Source organism: Lampetra fluviatilis, chromosome 55 (assembly GCF_964198595.1).
Source record: "Lampetra fluviatilis chromosome 55, kcLamFluv1.1, whole genome shotgun sequence".
Taxonomy (NCBI): Eukaryota; Metazoa; Chordata; class Hyperoartia; order Petromyzontiformes; family Petromyzontidae; genus Lampetra; species Lampetra fluviatilis.
The window spans coordinates 1,190,618-1,206,772 of record NC_136329.1 but is presented as its reverse complement, the minus strand read 5'-3'; the positions used below and the strand labels follow the sequence as shown (position 1 = coordinate 1,206,772).

At 49.1% G+C, this 16,155-nt stretch overlaps 1 protein-coding gene across 1 annotated transcript; it reads left to right on the top strand.

Annotated features, from left to right (window-relative positions):
- The first annotated feature begins 7,068 nt into the window (after positions 1-7,068).
- LOC144949809 (large ribosomal subunit protein eL24-like) lies at positions 7,069-14,682 on the top strand. The gene is given in 7 exon segments (XM_078879752.1): positions 7,069-7,126; positions 10,440-10,515; positions 11,425-11,481; positions 11,483-11,536; positions 11,940-12,076; positions 13,572-13,635; positions 14,484-14,682. Coding segments are annotated over 7 exon segments (474 nt in total). The 5' UTR covers positions 7,069-7,121; the 3' UTR covers positions 14,565-14,682.
- Positions 14,683-16,155: the final 1,473 nt, after the last annotated feature.

Below are 16,155 nucleotides of genomic sequence, written 5' to 3'. Positions count from 1 at the left end.
AAGAGGTGTGCGATCTGTTGGGTACTAAGAAGGTGCGTACCTCCCCGTACCACCCGCAGACGGACGGGATGGTGGAGAGACTCCACAAGACCTTGACTTCTATGCTGTGCCAGCGGGTGTGTGAGGCACATGTTGATTGGGACCTGCAGGTCCCAGGGGTCCTCGCCGCGTATAGAATGGCCCCCCATGCAGCGACGGGGTTTTCCCCATTCTACCTGATGTACGGTCGGGAAGCCGACCCGCCCATGGAAACGCAGCTTGGCCTGTCCGCACCACGAACTAATTCTAAATTGGCAGAACATATTACATTTAATATTCATAAGCTGACAGAGGCAAGGGAGGCCGCACGGCTTAATTCGCGGGCTCGCCAAATTGCTAACGAGCGGTTGCGTGCACGAAAGGTGTCCGTGCACGACTGGAAACCAGGTGACAGGGCCTGGCTGCATTGCCCTCAGGCACCTTTGGCTACGTCGCCTAAATTGTTGAAGCCATGGCGGGGACCCGTGGAGGTCGTGCGTGTTGCACGCCCCCAGTGCATACAGATAAAATGGAGAAAGCGACGGTGGTACGTCCACCCCTCCCGACTGAAACCGTTCTCGCCTCCATATGGCCTCCCCTTGTGTCGTGAGGGCCGAGCATGTGACGTGACCGACGACCCAAAGGGGAAAATGTCTCTGCCTGATCCTCACATGCTTCCGCCTGATCTCCTCCCAGGTGTCTCGGAACTGACAGCTGCCGACCACCGGCGGCCGGATCTTCGCGGCGGGGTCGGTCCTTTCAGGCCCGATCCGCGCCGTCTAGAGCAGCCGGAACCACCGGACGGTCGTCAGCGTCCCGTCCCATATGACGGACCGGCCAGACGGACTCGCGCCAGGTCGCGCTACTTTTCATGACCTACCATGTGAGGAGTCGAGGAAGCTGGAGCGCCTCGTCACTGCGTTAGTCACGGAGACGCTGGGCGCGTTCGTTTTCTGGAAATCGCTTTTATTATGTTGTTCGTCGGGCTGTATATAGCTTCTTATAAGGTGTTGTGTGTGTTATTGTTGACTTTTCTTGTGTTAGTTGTCAAATTGTACATAGGTTGCTGTTGTGTTGTCGTTGTTGTGTTACGGGGCACACTGGGGGGTGGGGGTTTTGTTGTGTTAACGTTGTGTGATGTTGTTGGTTAGCAGCCGGGCCGGCTGCGAGCTATGTGGGAGGGGGTGATGTAGTGGTGATACGCGCTGGGGTAGCGATCGGGTGCCAGCGCGTCGTGATTGGCTGTGTGTGTGGTGACGCGCGCTGACGGTGAGGGATCAGGGGTCAGCGCGGGGTTGTGGGTTGTGTGGTGCTGATTGGCTGTGTGCCGGTGACGCGCTGGAGAGGGAGTGATCGGGTGGCAGCGCGGCGTGATTGGTTGGGGAGTGGAAACACGCGCTGGGGGAAAACGGATCGTAGAGATAGCGCGTCGTGATTGGTTCACTAAGGAGCGATGCTCACGTCGAGGTCCGCATCCGCTCCGTCTCCCGGGAGGAGGGACTATATAAGGTGATGCACACAGGCGTACGGGGAGAGTGTAACCAGCGAAGACTGAAGACGGAGAGGAAGAGATAGGGCCCTGCGGTACCCAGTCCCGCTGTCCTGTGGGGACCGGGACTCTGTGTAACCCAGAGGCGGAGTGTAGGGTAAGCATGCAGTGTCAGCATGCAGAGTGTGTAGCCAGAGGCTTAGGGTCTACACGAGACGAGTGATGTGTGTGTAGCCAGAGGCATAGGGTCTACACGAGACGAGTGAAGAGTGTAGCCAGAGGCAGAGAGTCTACACGAGCTAAGTGAAGAGTGTAGCCAAAGGCAGAGAGTCTACACGAGCTAAGTGAAGAGTGTAGCCAAAGGCAGAGAGTCTACACGAGCTAAGTGAAGAGTGTAGCCAGGGGCAGAGAGTCTACACGAGCTGAGTGAAGTGTGCAGTCGGAAGAATAGAGACCACACGTTGTATTGTGACAAGTCAAGATTTAATAAAAAGTGTGTTACCCGTCAAGGAGTTTCCTGCCGTCATTTCCAATACTTCACATATTAAAATAACAAAGGGTGTTCCACAAGGTTCCGTGCTGGGTCCAATTGTTTTCCTTATATTTAAACAATCTTGGACGAAACTTAAGTCGCTCAGAATTAAATCTTTTTGCTAATGACATTGTCATGCTAGTGTAACCAGCTTGTCCTATCCCTCTCCTCCCATGTTCATAACGAAGGGACAGGCCGGTTAATAATGACAACAATAATATACCATATTCTTTGGTTCTTTTGGTAAAGTCACGTGGATACTCTGCATTGTCTTCTGCCCTCCACTTTCGGATCGAGCGACTCCACCACCGAGGGACACCAAAGGGTTGCGGAACTGCAACTCTTTATTTCAAAGTGTTCTGAGGAGCATTCCTGCAAATGTAATTATGACCAGATGCACACCAATCGACCCCAGGTTGCACAACACCTCACTGCTCAATCCCTGGACAGCGTCCATCTGAATCTGAATAGATACCTGGTAACCATGAATTGATGACTGCACTGGTGGACGTGGCCTACCGTGCAGTCACGTCAGTCTATGGGTCCAATCCATGGTCATGATTAACTCCATGGATAATTATACATGTGATTCATTACATTACGCTCATACTGGCTACATTCACCCCTCCCCCCTCTTTCCTCGACCACACTACAATTGCAGCACTCCTGTTTTAAATAAAAAAATATCTATTTAAAAAAACATTTTTTAAACCCGCTTTTAGCTTCTTTTTGCAAAACCTACCTGGCCACAAACGATAGCTCAACGAAGTAACACATCGTGTAGAGATTCATAGCAGCCATCCAGCAGTAGATCGATCGTCACATCGTAAGCATGAATGTAATGTAGTAATGGAAGAATTCCACACGACTCCAGGAAGTGGCCCCAAAGTTTGCCATAACGTAAGGGACCGTGGCAAGGCAAATTACAGCCAACGACTGTGGACAATTAGACCCAAGCCGAAACATAACATGTGTAGAGGAGTAGAGGTGAGTAGTGGCGTCGTGTGCGCTGTCCAGTGCGATGACTTCACGGGACGTGGCGTCACGCGCGCTGGACAGTGTACATGACGTCACGTCTCCTAGGGTACTTAAGGGATACCCCGTGACGTACGCGGGGTCACTGTGGGAACAGGTAGAGTAGGAAGGGTGAAGAGGGAGCCAGGGGTAGAGAGAGGGGATCGAATAGTGAGTCTGGGGAGAAGCCGGTGGTAGCCGTAGAGGTGCTTCTCTCTCCGGTCGGTGGAGTCGGCAGAGTCCACGATCCGACACGAGAGAGAGATCGGAGCTAGCCAGCAGGGACCCGGACTCAGAGTAGGACCCCTAGCCCCTGGGAGTTGTGTACCCTGTGTAATATTGTAATAGCTTTAATAAACCCTGGCGAAAGCCGTCTCCGAGTACGTCCATCGGAACTACTCAACACATGTAAAAAAGAATGTTTAAAAATATATATTTTTATTTTTTATTATAAAATATAGTAGTGTCATCAGTATGACATAAGTATATCAAGTTTGCATTCGATACCACATTGGGAAGTGGGTTAAAATTGAGTTACAAGATTTTAAGATACAACAACGACAACAACAGACAGAGTGAGATAAATAAAAGCGTGTAAAAAGTAGAACCCATTAGCATCTCTTACGACAGAGGCCACTAGACGACCCAGTATCTGGACCCAAGTATACCTCTAGGACTTGGTCTCCTTAACACAGCTTAGTAGCTACTCGATTTACAAGTACGGAGAACATAGAGGATGATCAGTCCCTGGTGTCTCCTAAGTTGAATGTGGTGCCTTATACACCCCACTGAACTTGGTCACTCTTCTGCCTGAGCCTCCTGATGCTTTTTGCTTCACCAAAATAGCCTACCCCTCCGAACAGGCAATAGGGGAATAACAATTAAAAATGTGTATAGTAAATAAAAAAACTCATGAAATCCTCAACAAATATGATAATGGCTACCCATATTTAGCATTGATTGCGATTTCCTTTGCCACAAACCCATCTTACCCAATTAGTCGGGTTATTGTTCGCACTTCCCTTCTAGCCCTTCTTCTATATGAACCCCCTGGCGCATTGTCATTTCCATCAGTCCCCACAACTTGTGTCACTCGAGCTACATTGCAGCTAGTACCCAAGTCCCTGCCAGAGGTGGGCGATAAGACACGGGTCTCATTTTGTCGAGTATTATCCAGAGCAACTCAAGTTCCCGACACTTCAATTTCTTGAGCACTCACATCTCCCGGATCCACAGAACCTCGAACCAAACACAAATCCTGAGAATCCTGAGTAGTCCAATCTCCAGTATTCTGCAGCACCTACGATATTGTGCGCTCAAAAGGCTCTTCATTCCCTAATGAAGCAATTGAGCTGTTGTATATATGCCTTTTCAAAAAACATATATTAAGAGTGATATTGCCTATTTATAATGTAATAGTTTTTCTTACTATATGGATTCACGGAGTAAAAAAAAATGCAGTGACCCATACCTGCGACTAAGCACATCTGCCACCACATTTTCCCGACCTGCAATACGATTGAGATCAAAATCATCAGGTGGAAGCTTCCCATTCCATCTATGCTCACAAGCATCCAGCTTAGACTCCGTGAGAACATATGTCAGCGGTTTGTTGTCCGTCCACACAGTGAACTTGTGCCCCTTTAGCCAGTGACTGAACTTGTCACAAACACTCCATTTAAGTGCCAAGAACTCCAGCCTATGGGCAGGATATCACTTCTGGGCACCACTGAGAGTCTTGGAGGCAAACACTATTGGGCGTGCCTTGTCACACCTCTCCTGAGCTTGTGACAGTACTATATCCAGACGCATCCACTGATACAACGGTTTGTCGAAATCTGGATGAGCCAACACCGCGCAGTCGACTAGGCCACTTATCAAGTTTTCCAGGACCTTGTCACACTCAGGGGTCCAGTCGGCAACATTCAACTTTCGGTACGGCACACGAGGGTGTGGGTGGCCAACACCACGCCCGGCCGCTTTTGATTCCCCAGTGGCGATGTTTACACACCGCACTAGGTACTCATTTGAGGCTGAGTCGACCTAGGGGAGACCCTCGGACCGGTTCAGATAATCGTCTCCGGCGTTGGCCGTGACTGGAATCGAACTCAGGTCGCCAGGTTCGTAGCGTCACCGCGCTATCCACTGCGCCACTGCTCCCCACTACTACACTATACACGACACTATACACTACACTATACACTACACTATACACTGCATTACACACTACTATACACTACACTATACACTACTATACACTACACTATACACTACATTATACACTACCATACACTACTATACACTACACTATACACTACTATACACTACACTATATACTACACTATGCACTACTATACACTACACTATACACTACTATATACTACACTATACACTACACTATACACTACTATACACAGGCTCTAGGCTTTCCAGGGGTATTCCCAGCGTGTCCTGGGTTTGGCCCGGGGTCTTCGCCCGTTTGGGACGTGTTCAATGTGTATTCATATTTAGTGACTTGCTTACCATATTTCACTATTGTTGCACTCCAACCGTGTGTCTGTGTATTGTTACTGGTTGGAACCTACTGGTTACACCAGCCCACAGGGGATTATTGTGTCCGTCCGTCCGTCGTGCAGGGAGGGGCTGGGTGGGGAGGGAGGGGCTGGGTGGGGAGGGGAGGGTGGGGAGGGGTTGGGTGGGGAGGGTGGGGCTGGGTGGGGAGGGGAGGGTGGGGAGGGGCTGGGTGGGGAGGGTGGGGAGGGGCTGGGTTCGGAGGGTGGGGAGGGGCTGGGTGGGTAGGGTGGGGCTAGGTGGGGGGTGGGAGGGGTGGGGCTGGGTGGGGAGGGGCTGGGTGGGGAGGGTGGGGAGGGGCTGGGTTCGGAGGGTGGGGAGGGGCTGGGTGGGTAGGGTGGGGCTAGGTGGGGGGTGGGAGGGGTGGGGCTGGGTGGGGAGGGGCTGGCGCCCTTATAACACTCAACGTTTAACCTACTCACGCCGGCTTGTGCCCGCCCTCACAGTCGGGCATACTTGCGGAATACACCACGCTGCCGTTGACCCTGGCCATTCACCGAGCAACCCAACGTCCCTAACAGCTCCCTCCGCAGGAATGTTTTGTTATAGCTTGCTGATTGGAACGTCACGGCGAATCAGGGCGGGCGAGAAACAGTGACTGCGTTTCCTCCACGTATCCCGTTCGTCTTATTAATCAGTTGTTTTGATTGCACATTTTTGTTTCAATACAAATAAAACGTGCCGTACGCGCTCGTATGTACGTTTTCGTTAATGTACTCCATTCGATATTGTCATTAAAAATCCCTCAGTGAGCCAATATTCTCGAGTCTGGACATTCTAAATGCCGGGAATCTGCGTGCTTCAATTTTTGTAATGTGAGTTGTGATGACGTCATCGCGAATCAATGGTTACGAAATCTCGACTGTGTCCTTCACGTTGTAGCTGTATTATGTATACATTTAAAACAATTCACACATTATAAATATAATTTAACATTATTATAGTTGTGTAGAGGTCGTTATTTACTCGTAAAAGTGTTTCATAATTGTACTGTGTCATTTAGAGATTGTGTAGTACACTACAGATTCGATGGTCGCGAATCTCAAGACTGCGTCCCCTTTATCGTGCACTTGAATGCGGGGAGTGTCGTCGTCGCGAATCAGCGTGGGCGGGATAAGCGACTGCGTCCTCCGCTTCGAATTACAGTTATATTTATTCATTCAATACTTTGAAGGCGTCACATGTATTTTTTTTACCATCGGTTACACCTCGCTGCGCGGTGTGTAGTAACATTATTTTTTTAAGACGAACAAATCGCGTCGGTCAAACGGCGACAGCCGATTCGCCGTTCCTAACACATTTCAACGAGGGCTGGGGGGAGGGGTGGGGGCAAGGGGCGTTGCCGAATCAGCGCGCGCGCGAACCCGCGGCTTCGCCCCTCCCCCTCGCTCGCCCCTCCCCCTCGCTCGCCCCTCCCCCTCGCTCGCCCCTCCCCCTCGCTCGCCCCTCCCCCTTCGTCTCTCTCTCTCGACGCGGCCATCTCGTCTCGCAGGCGCCATGAAGTGAGAGCTCCCGCGCAATCCGCCCGCATCCTCGCCCTGCCGCCTCCCCCGCGAGGCCGCCACGGCGCGCAGGGGACGCGCGAGGGGGCCGCGATACGGCGCGGCGGGTCGTGGACGCGCGATGTTGGCGGCGCGGGGGAGTTATTTCGGGGCTTGGGTTGAGGGATGAGCGAGTGTGCGCTGCCTACCGGCGTGCCGTGTACAGTGTCTCTGGGATCGCTCTGTGTGATCGCGACTTGTCTCTCTGTGCCAACACTCTCGTGTCTCTCTCTCTCTGAGTGTGTGGGGAGCGGATAGCGCTACGAACCCGGCGATCGGAGTTCGATTCGCGCTCACGGCAAACACCGGTGACGATTGTCTGAACCGGTCCTGGGCCGCCTCCCCTAGGTCGACTCGGCCTCAAATGAGTACCTGGTGCGGTGTAAAAAAGTACTGGGGAGACAAAGGCGGCCGGGCGTGGTGTTGGCCACCCACCCCCTCGTGTGCCACTGTGCTGGCCTTCAATAGGCGCTCGCTAGCAGCACTTGGGGGCGAGCAGTCTTACACGGGGATCTTTGTATTGAGTGTACAGTGTCAGTAGGGTATAGCATTTAGTGTGTCTACATGAGTATTAGTATTTGCGTTTGTATCTGTGAATGTACTGTAGTGTGAGTTAGTGTATCTACATGAGTAGTAGTGTATGAGTTTGTATCTGAGTGTACTGTAGTGTGAGTTAGTGTGTCTACATGAGTATTAGTGTATGAGTTTGTATCTGAGTGTACTGTAGTGTGAGTTAGTGTATCTACGTGAGTATGAGTGTTTGAGTTTGTATCTGAGTGTACTGTAGTGTGAGTTAGTGTATCTACGTGAGTATGAGTGTTTGAGTTTGTATCTGAGTGTACTGTAGTGTGAGTTAGTGTATCTATATGAGTATGAGTGTTTGAGTTTGTATCTGTGTGTACTGTAGTGTGAGTTAGTGTATCTACATGAGTATTAGTCTATGAGTTTGTATCTGTGTGTACTGTAGTGTGAGTTGGTGTATCTACATGAGTATTAGTGTATGAGTTTGTATCTGAGTGTACTGTAGTGTGAGTTAGTGTATCTACATGAGTATTAGTGTATGAGTTTGTATCTGAGTGTACTGTAGTGTGAGTTAGTGTGTCTACATGAGTATTAGTGTATGAGTTTGTATCTGAGTGTACTGTAGTGTGAGTTAGTGTGTCTACATGAGTATTAGTGTATGAGTTTGTATCTGTGTGTACTGTAGTGTGAGTTAGTGTGTCTACATGAGTATTAGTGTATGAGTTTGTATCTGAGTGTACTGTAGTGTGAGTTAGTGTCTACATGAGTATTAGTGTATGAGTTTGTATCTGAGTGTACTGTAGTGTGAGTTAGTGTGTCTACATGAGTATTAGTGTATGAGTTTGTATCTGAGTGTACTGCAGTGTGAGTTAATGTATCTACATGAGTATTAGTGTATGAGTTTGTATCTGAGTGTACTGCAGTGTGAGTTAGTGTATCTACATGAGTATTAGTGTATGAGTTTGTATCTGAGTGTACTGCAGTGTGAGTTAGTGTGTCTACATGAGTATTAGTGTATGAGTTTGTATCTGAGTGTACTGTAGTGTGAGTTAGTGTGTCTACGTGAGTATTAGTGTATGAGTTTGTATCTGAGTGTACTGTGGTGTGATACTGTATCTACATGAGTATTAGTATATGAGTTTGTATCTGTGCTGTAGTGTGTATACACACACAAGCGGTCGTCATCAGGCAATGACGATTTGTTTTTATTACCGAAAGAACCAAAGAGTATGGGCCTTAACTGGTAAAATAAAAAATATCCGTACACGTGTTCCACACGTGACACGTTGAAGGGAACCGGTGTAACACGGAACTTACCTTTAATTATAATGCGCATCATTTTATCTCATCACTATAAAATGTACATCTTATAACTTTATCTCAGTTTATCATCACATTTTCTCTCACTTAATTTCATCACTTGATTTCTCTCTCGATGTAGTAGTGCAGAGTTCCAGATGCAATTCGTGGATAGCCAACATCGCTGATAGCGAGTTCGTGAGTAACGAGGGAATCCTGTACAGGGACTCGTCTACTTACGAACGTGTTAGGTTCCAGAGGTCTGTTCGTAAGTTGAAGTCCAACTTTACTCCTGTCGATACACTAAACACGGGTAATGGCTTTAAAAGTTGTATACTCTACTGTAGATGTAGATGCCACTGGTTCTTCATGTTCTGCAGATGTAGATGCCACACCACCATCCATCTATTGCGTGGCGGTTGAACTTACGACACTTGGTCCGAACAGGCAACTGGATATACGGGCAGGTCTGTTCGTATCTTACAAAGTTCGTAAGTCAAATGTTCGTAAGTGGAATTCCCTGTACAGTGATGCCTTGATATACAAAGTACAGCAACAGCTCTCAGCTGGCATCCATTGGTAATGGGGGGTGCCGGTTAACCAAATGTGCCGGTTATCCGAAAGTCATGCTTATGGTTCACCACATTATTCAAGTACATGAACACTTTTCAAGAAATAAAGCCTATGGTTTAACTACGATGTAAAAAAATATATATTATTTTACAGAGGTACTCACAAGTTTAAGAGTATTCTAAGTAGATTGTACAGAACCAGTGTGGGGCCTTTTAGAGTAGTACAGTATACAGTAGTACAGTATACAGTGGTAACAGTACCGTATGTATAGATTTGTAAGAAGCAACACGGCACGGTAAGATGCCGGATGGCCATTGTAGTGTTTCTGGATCTTTCATTCACCATTCAATCCATCATCACTTGTTATCAATTTCGCTCTCGACCGATTTCAAGCATCACAGATTTGCCCATTGCTTCCTCTCGTCTATTTCATTCACCTCATCTCCACCAGTACGTTCATATGTACTTTTGTTAATTGTGTAAAGCGCCTTGGGTAAGCCACGATATAAATTATAAGATGAGCGAGTGGTTAGTGCCGCACTACGCTATCAATTCGGCATACCCCCAAGTTTGAGAGCAACATCTGAACCTCTCCTTGACTTCCGCGAGGTTTACAGAGCCTGGTGCGGTGTGCAATAAACATAATTACTACTGGCCGGCCGCACATTGTTTTTACCAGACCACTAACAACGGTCTGTGTGCTACTCGTGAGAGCTTTGTTATACGGTTCAGTGATGGTGATTGGATGAGCGTGTGGGTGAATGAGTGGTGATGGTAGTAGCTATAGAAAAGAGACCGGGATGACTGGCTGTGCGTGTGTGAGTACTGGTAGCGAGAGATGAGAGACACGGGGTGACTAACCATGTGTGTGTCTGCGCAGGCTCGAACTGTGCAGTTTCAGTGGCTACAAGATCTACCCAGGTCATGGGGTCAGATACGCCCGCGTGGACGGCAAGGTCAGAAACCATACCTCACCACTCGTGTTACTGCCGTGTGAGAGTCCGTATGAGTCTGTGACTATCTCTGTGAGTGTCTCCTTGTGGGTCTGCGGTGTGTATCTATGCGAGTGTCTTTCTGAGAATCTGTGTGGTCTTTGTGAGTGTCTTTGTGATTATATGAATCTATGTACGAGTCTTTTGTCACTGAATTTTGTGTGCCTGTAAAAATACGTTTATTGGTCTCTATACGACTGTCTCAGCACGAGTCTGTGTCTGTATGTGTCTAAGTTTATGCGTAACCATTTTGTCTCTGCGAATCTTGTGTCTTTGTAAGCCTGTCTCTGCGGCTGTGTGAGCCTATGAGCCCTATGACTCTCTGTGTGTGTGTTTATTTGAGTCTTTGTGTATCTGGTGCCATGGTGGTGAGATGTTAACTACCTCGCCTGATATTCAGGAGGTTGTGGATTCCATTCTGATCCTTACACCTGTATATTTGGAGTTTGAATGTTCTCCCCATGGTCGCGTGGATTGTTCTACGGGTCCTCTGATTTTTCCATTCACATTTAGAATCAACGTGCATTTAGAGTTATTTGGCTGCTCTAAATTTCCAGATGATAAGCCACTTCGTTGAGCCATCATTTGTGGTCAAGTCCATTCTGATAAAGAGCTACATAGCTCCAGTGGGCCTTACCTGGTATAAGAATAGTTTAATAATTAATATTAAATTAAGTTTCTTGCACAAGTGTGCGTGAGTGGGTCTTTGTTTTAATGTGCCTCTCTGTCACCGAGTCTGTGTCTTTGTGCGTGTGAGTCTGCAAATCTGTCTGTGAGTGTTATTCTGTGCAAGTGAACTCTGTGAGTCTTTGTCCCTTGAGTCTGCATCTCTCTGTGCGAGCCTGAGTCTCCGCCGTTTTGCTCTGTCCCCAGGTTTTCCAGTTCCTCAATGCCAAGTGCGAGTCTGCGTTCCTCTCCAAGCGCAATCCGCAGGCAAATCAACTGGACGGTCCTCTACCGACGCAAGCACAAGAAGGGCCAGCAGGTGAAGTGGCCGTCTCTCTGTCTCGCCGTGTCTCGCTGTCCCCCCCCCCCCCCCCCGTCTGTCTCTCTGTGTCTCACTTTGTCTTTCCGTGTTTCATCGAATCTCCCTGTGTCTTGGTATGTCTCTGTGTGTTCCTATATCTACGTGACTGTGTGTCTAAATCTACTTGTGTCTGCGTGTTTGTTTATTTATACATGTCTGTGGTGTATCTCTGTCTATATGTGCGTGTCTATCTACGTGTCTTTGTCTATATCTGGTGTCCAGTCTATCTCTGTCTCTGCGTTGTCTGTGTGTCTATGTGTGTCTAAATTTATTTGTGTCTGTGTCTCTGTCTATATCTCCTTGTCTATGTGTGTGTCTGTGTGTCTCTGTTCTATATCTGTGTGTCTGTGTGTGTGAGCAGGAGGAGGTGTCTAAGAAGAGGTCTCGCCGTGCCGTGAAGGCTCAGCGCGCCATCACAGGCGCCACGCTCTCCGACATCCTCGCCAAGCGCAACCAGAAGCCCGAGATCCGCAAGGCTCAGCGCGAGCAAGCCATCCGGTGGGATTGGAGGGGTGTTTTTTGTCGTGTCTGTGAATGCAGCACGCAACGGGATTCATTACGTCTTGTATTTACAAAAAAGTAGGGAGGGGAGGCGAGGGAGAGAGAGGATGGAGGGAGGTGAGAGAAGGGAGGGGGTGGAGTAAGGGGAGGGAGTTTGGGAGGGATGGAGGGGAGAGAATCACTTTATTTATATTGAGGGATCTGGTGAGCTGTATCGCTCTTTTTCACAGATGTCCAGTAAAGAGGGAGGGGGAGGGTACTGGAGGAAGGGGAGAGAGGGAGCAATAGCAGTGGGCATCTATGAAGGCCGACACGTACACAAGATGGCCAGCACCATGCCCCGCTGCCTTTGTCCCCTAGTGGCGATGTTTACTTACCGCACCAGGTACTCATTTGAGGCTGAGTCGACCTAGTGCGGAGGTCGAGACTGGTTCAGATAATCGTTGCTGGTGTTGATGGTGGTCACGAGCGGGAATCGAACTCGGATCTTTGCCGGGGTACCGAGTTTGTAGCGCAGCGTAGCGCTTAGGAGAACTAAACTTTTTAGTTTACCAGGTAAGGCCCATTGAGCTGTCGAGATCTTTTTCACAAGACATCCGGCGATCACAAATGATAGCCCAACGAACGAGAAGTGGCTTACGTGGAAATTTATATCGGCCAAAAATACTCTAAACGTGTTTTCTAAATGTGGAGGGAAACACTGGAGGACCCGGAGAAAATTCCACGCGACCATCGGGAGAGACACGCATACTCCAAATTTACAGCATGCGGTCAGGGTTTAGGATTGAACCCACGACCCCCTGTATACCAAGCGAGGTGGGTTAACGTTTCCTAGCCACTGCACTGCCCAAGCTACATCCGCAAGCTTGGTCTTGTAGGAGTGTGTAATGTCAGTGGCATTAGTTGCCTCAAGACGAGCGACACTCTGGACGGTTTTGACATTCATTGCCTCATCAGCGGAGGCGGACATGCAGTGTCTTGAGACCGGTCCACCGGAAGTCTGCTCCTCTTGAACCGATGTCGTGCGCGCGCGGCTGAAGGGATGTGTAGAATAAACGCTTCGATGTAGTTTCTGTTGAGAGAGAGCCGTGTGGAGGAGGTGATGGTGGTGAACGATTGAGATTGTTAATCCTACTGGTGGACATCTGTGACGAATGGGTGAAAAATATCTTCATAGCTAATTGGATTCTAAATACAGATTCTCTTTAAGATTCTGATACTTGACATCGGTGACAGAGCATCATAGCTCATTGGATTCCTCCTCAAGTCTAAATAGAGATGCAGTGGCTAGGGGCCCAGCGTCGCGTTCAAATTCAGACCCCCATCCCCCAGGCCATGGACTGAAGTCTCCCACGCCCGCTCTCTGACCTCGCCGTGCCAACTCTAAAGTAGGGCCATCGCCCGAAACGTTGCCTCTTGCATTCCTAACGTGCGCCTGGTGTTACGGAACAACGCGTTGAATTTATATCTCCCATCTGTCGCGTTCTCTCAGAGCTGCGAAGGAGGCTAAGAAGGTGAAGACTGGAACCAAGAAGTCGGCCACAGCTCCTGCCAAGGTGAGGCTCACATTGGCCACGTCGGCCTCCAGGCTTCAGTGTCAATCACCGAGACTCTCATACACCGAGGCTCCCATAGGGTTCAGTGTTAATCACCGAGGCTCCCATAGGATTCAGTTCTGATCGGCGAGGCTCCTGTAGGGTTATCACGTGTTGGTGGCCATGAGTGGATATTGAACTCCAGTCGGGTTCGTAGCGTAGCGCTGACCACTACAGGACTGCTCCAACAACAACTGCCATTCGCCACTAAGTGGTGGTGACGTCACCATGGCGCTTGTGCCATGCTATGCACTTGAAGCGCGCTAACCGTTGCACTACACTGACACACTACACACACCACCCAGTGTGTATGTAAGGATGTATTGATACCCATACATACACACGACACACACCACCCTAAACACATCCACACAACAACCGTCATTCACCACTGTGACGGAGACGTCACCATGGCGCCTGTGCCAGGCCATATGCACTTTAAGGCCACGTGAAGTGTCGAACACCCGCTGGCAGGAGGTCATGGGACAGACCCAGATGCCATGGGTTAACTGACTGAGATGACTGTCAAATGCACCACCTGTGCCCCCTACTGTGCCAACTTTCTGCGTTTTAGCTGCCGCATTTACTCACACACTCTCTCACGCACTCACACGCACTCACACACGCACTCACACACGCACTCACGCACTCTCACGCACTCTCTCGCACTCTCTCACACTCTCACACACACACTCTCACACACTCTCACACACACTCTCACTCATGTACTCACTCATATTCTCACGCACTCACACTCCGAGATATTCGTGGAGCCAACCCTCTCTCCCCCTCCCTCTTTCTGCCAACAGGCTGCAGTTAAGGCTGCCCCCAAGCAGAAAATCGCCAAGACGATGAAGTCGGCAGCTCCCAGAGTGGGGGGCAAACGCTGAGGTGGGGGGGTGGGAGGACATCCCTCAAAATGACCCCTCCACAGAGTGAACATCATGGAGTTACCATCACCGGGGGGTTGATTTGTTTTGTTGAAAATAAACAAGTTTGAGTTCTTGAGTGAATCTCCCATTAATGTTTTGATCGAGTGAGTGTCTATGCTGACGATTTGACGATGGTTGCTGCTCACTCAGAATGGGTTGGACGTTTCCGCTAATGAACCCTGGAGCATGCCACTAAGAGAGGGGGCTTCTTACCATCAGCCCCACCAAAACGAAGCACCTGCCTGAGTATTTTATGTAATGAAACACTCCACCCCTCATCTCCCCATTGGTGATGGGGCAGTTGTGGAGACAGTGGAGAGTTTTCTATACCTGGGCAGTGTGCTTATGACCAGCACTAGTATGACAGCAGAGGTGTCACCGCCCGTCTGATTCGCTATCTTTCATCAGCTGCTTAATACTTTATGAAAGCTACCTGGCCTGTCGCTGTACACGAAGCTCTGGATCTTCTCGGCCACAGCAGTGATTCCCTCCATGCTTCCAAAAAACTTGAATCACGAATGCAACATCTGCACCGGTTAGAAATATTCAGGCTGGTCTGCCGACTATCCTGGGCTTAACCAGGCTGGGTTTTGTGAGGAACTCGTTTTCTGCTTGACAGGTGAGGTTGCGTTGGCTGGATCATGAAGCCCGCATTCCCAAAGCAGCTTCTGTTTGGTATAATAAGAGGGGGTTAAATGGGCACTGCACAAGCCGGTACAAGCAGTGTCAAGAATGGCCTCTGGAGGAGGAGGCTCGTGAAGGACGCTCCTGGGCAGTCAGAGGCAGTTACCCTTAATAACTGGACACAGTCCCATTGGTGAGCTCCACGAAGCAAAGCTGCCAGCAGGGATGAGTAATGTTTAGACGTAACTCCCATCGAAATTTAACCTTCTTTCGTTTGCAAACTTCCATCCCTGAAAAGTATCTTTTTAATTAATATGTAAATGTACCGTGGACTCGGTGTCTCATTCATACTCAGCTGGTGGCATTCCCCGGAGCAAACAGACCTGCAATCATGAATCCTTCCACCATTGTCCCAGAATTCCACAGGCCAATCGCGTTACTAAATAAACCTTCACAATGGTTCGACTCCTCAGGGGTCTGTGGTTGAGTCATGGCTCAGCACTCCGTTATTGGGATTGATGCGTGATTACCCCACCATCTTGGATGTATTGCATCCCCACCCCCCTCCCTTTGGCGAGATGTTATCTCTTACCTGGTATGCAGGAGGTCGTGGGTTCCATCCCGACATGATGACTGCTGCTACATTTTTGGAGTTTCTGCGTCTGCCTCTCCGTTTTGGTCACGTTGGTTTGTCTGGGAGTCCTCCATTTTTTACCTCCACATTTAGAATCAAAGTGCGTTTAGATTTGAAGCTTTCGTGACTTCTTTCGGTAAAGTCACGTAGGTATAAAATAAAATTATTCTACGTGACTTTACCGAAAGAACCAAATTTATTTGGCTACTAGTATACATTTCCACATGATAAGCCACTTCGGTTGAGATATCACTTGTCAGATCGCGTCTGAAAAGTAGCATATAGCTAAGT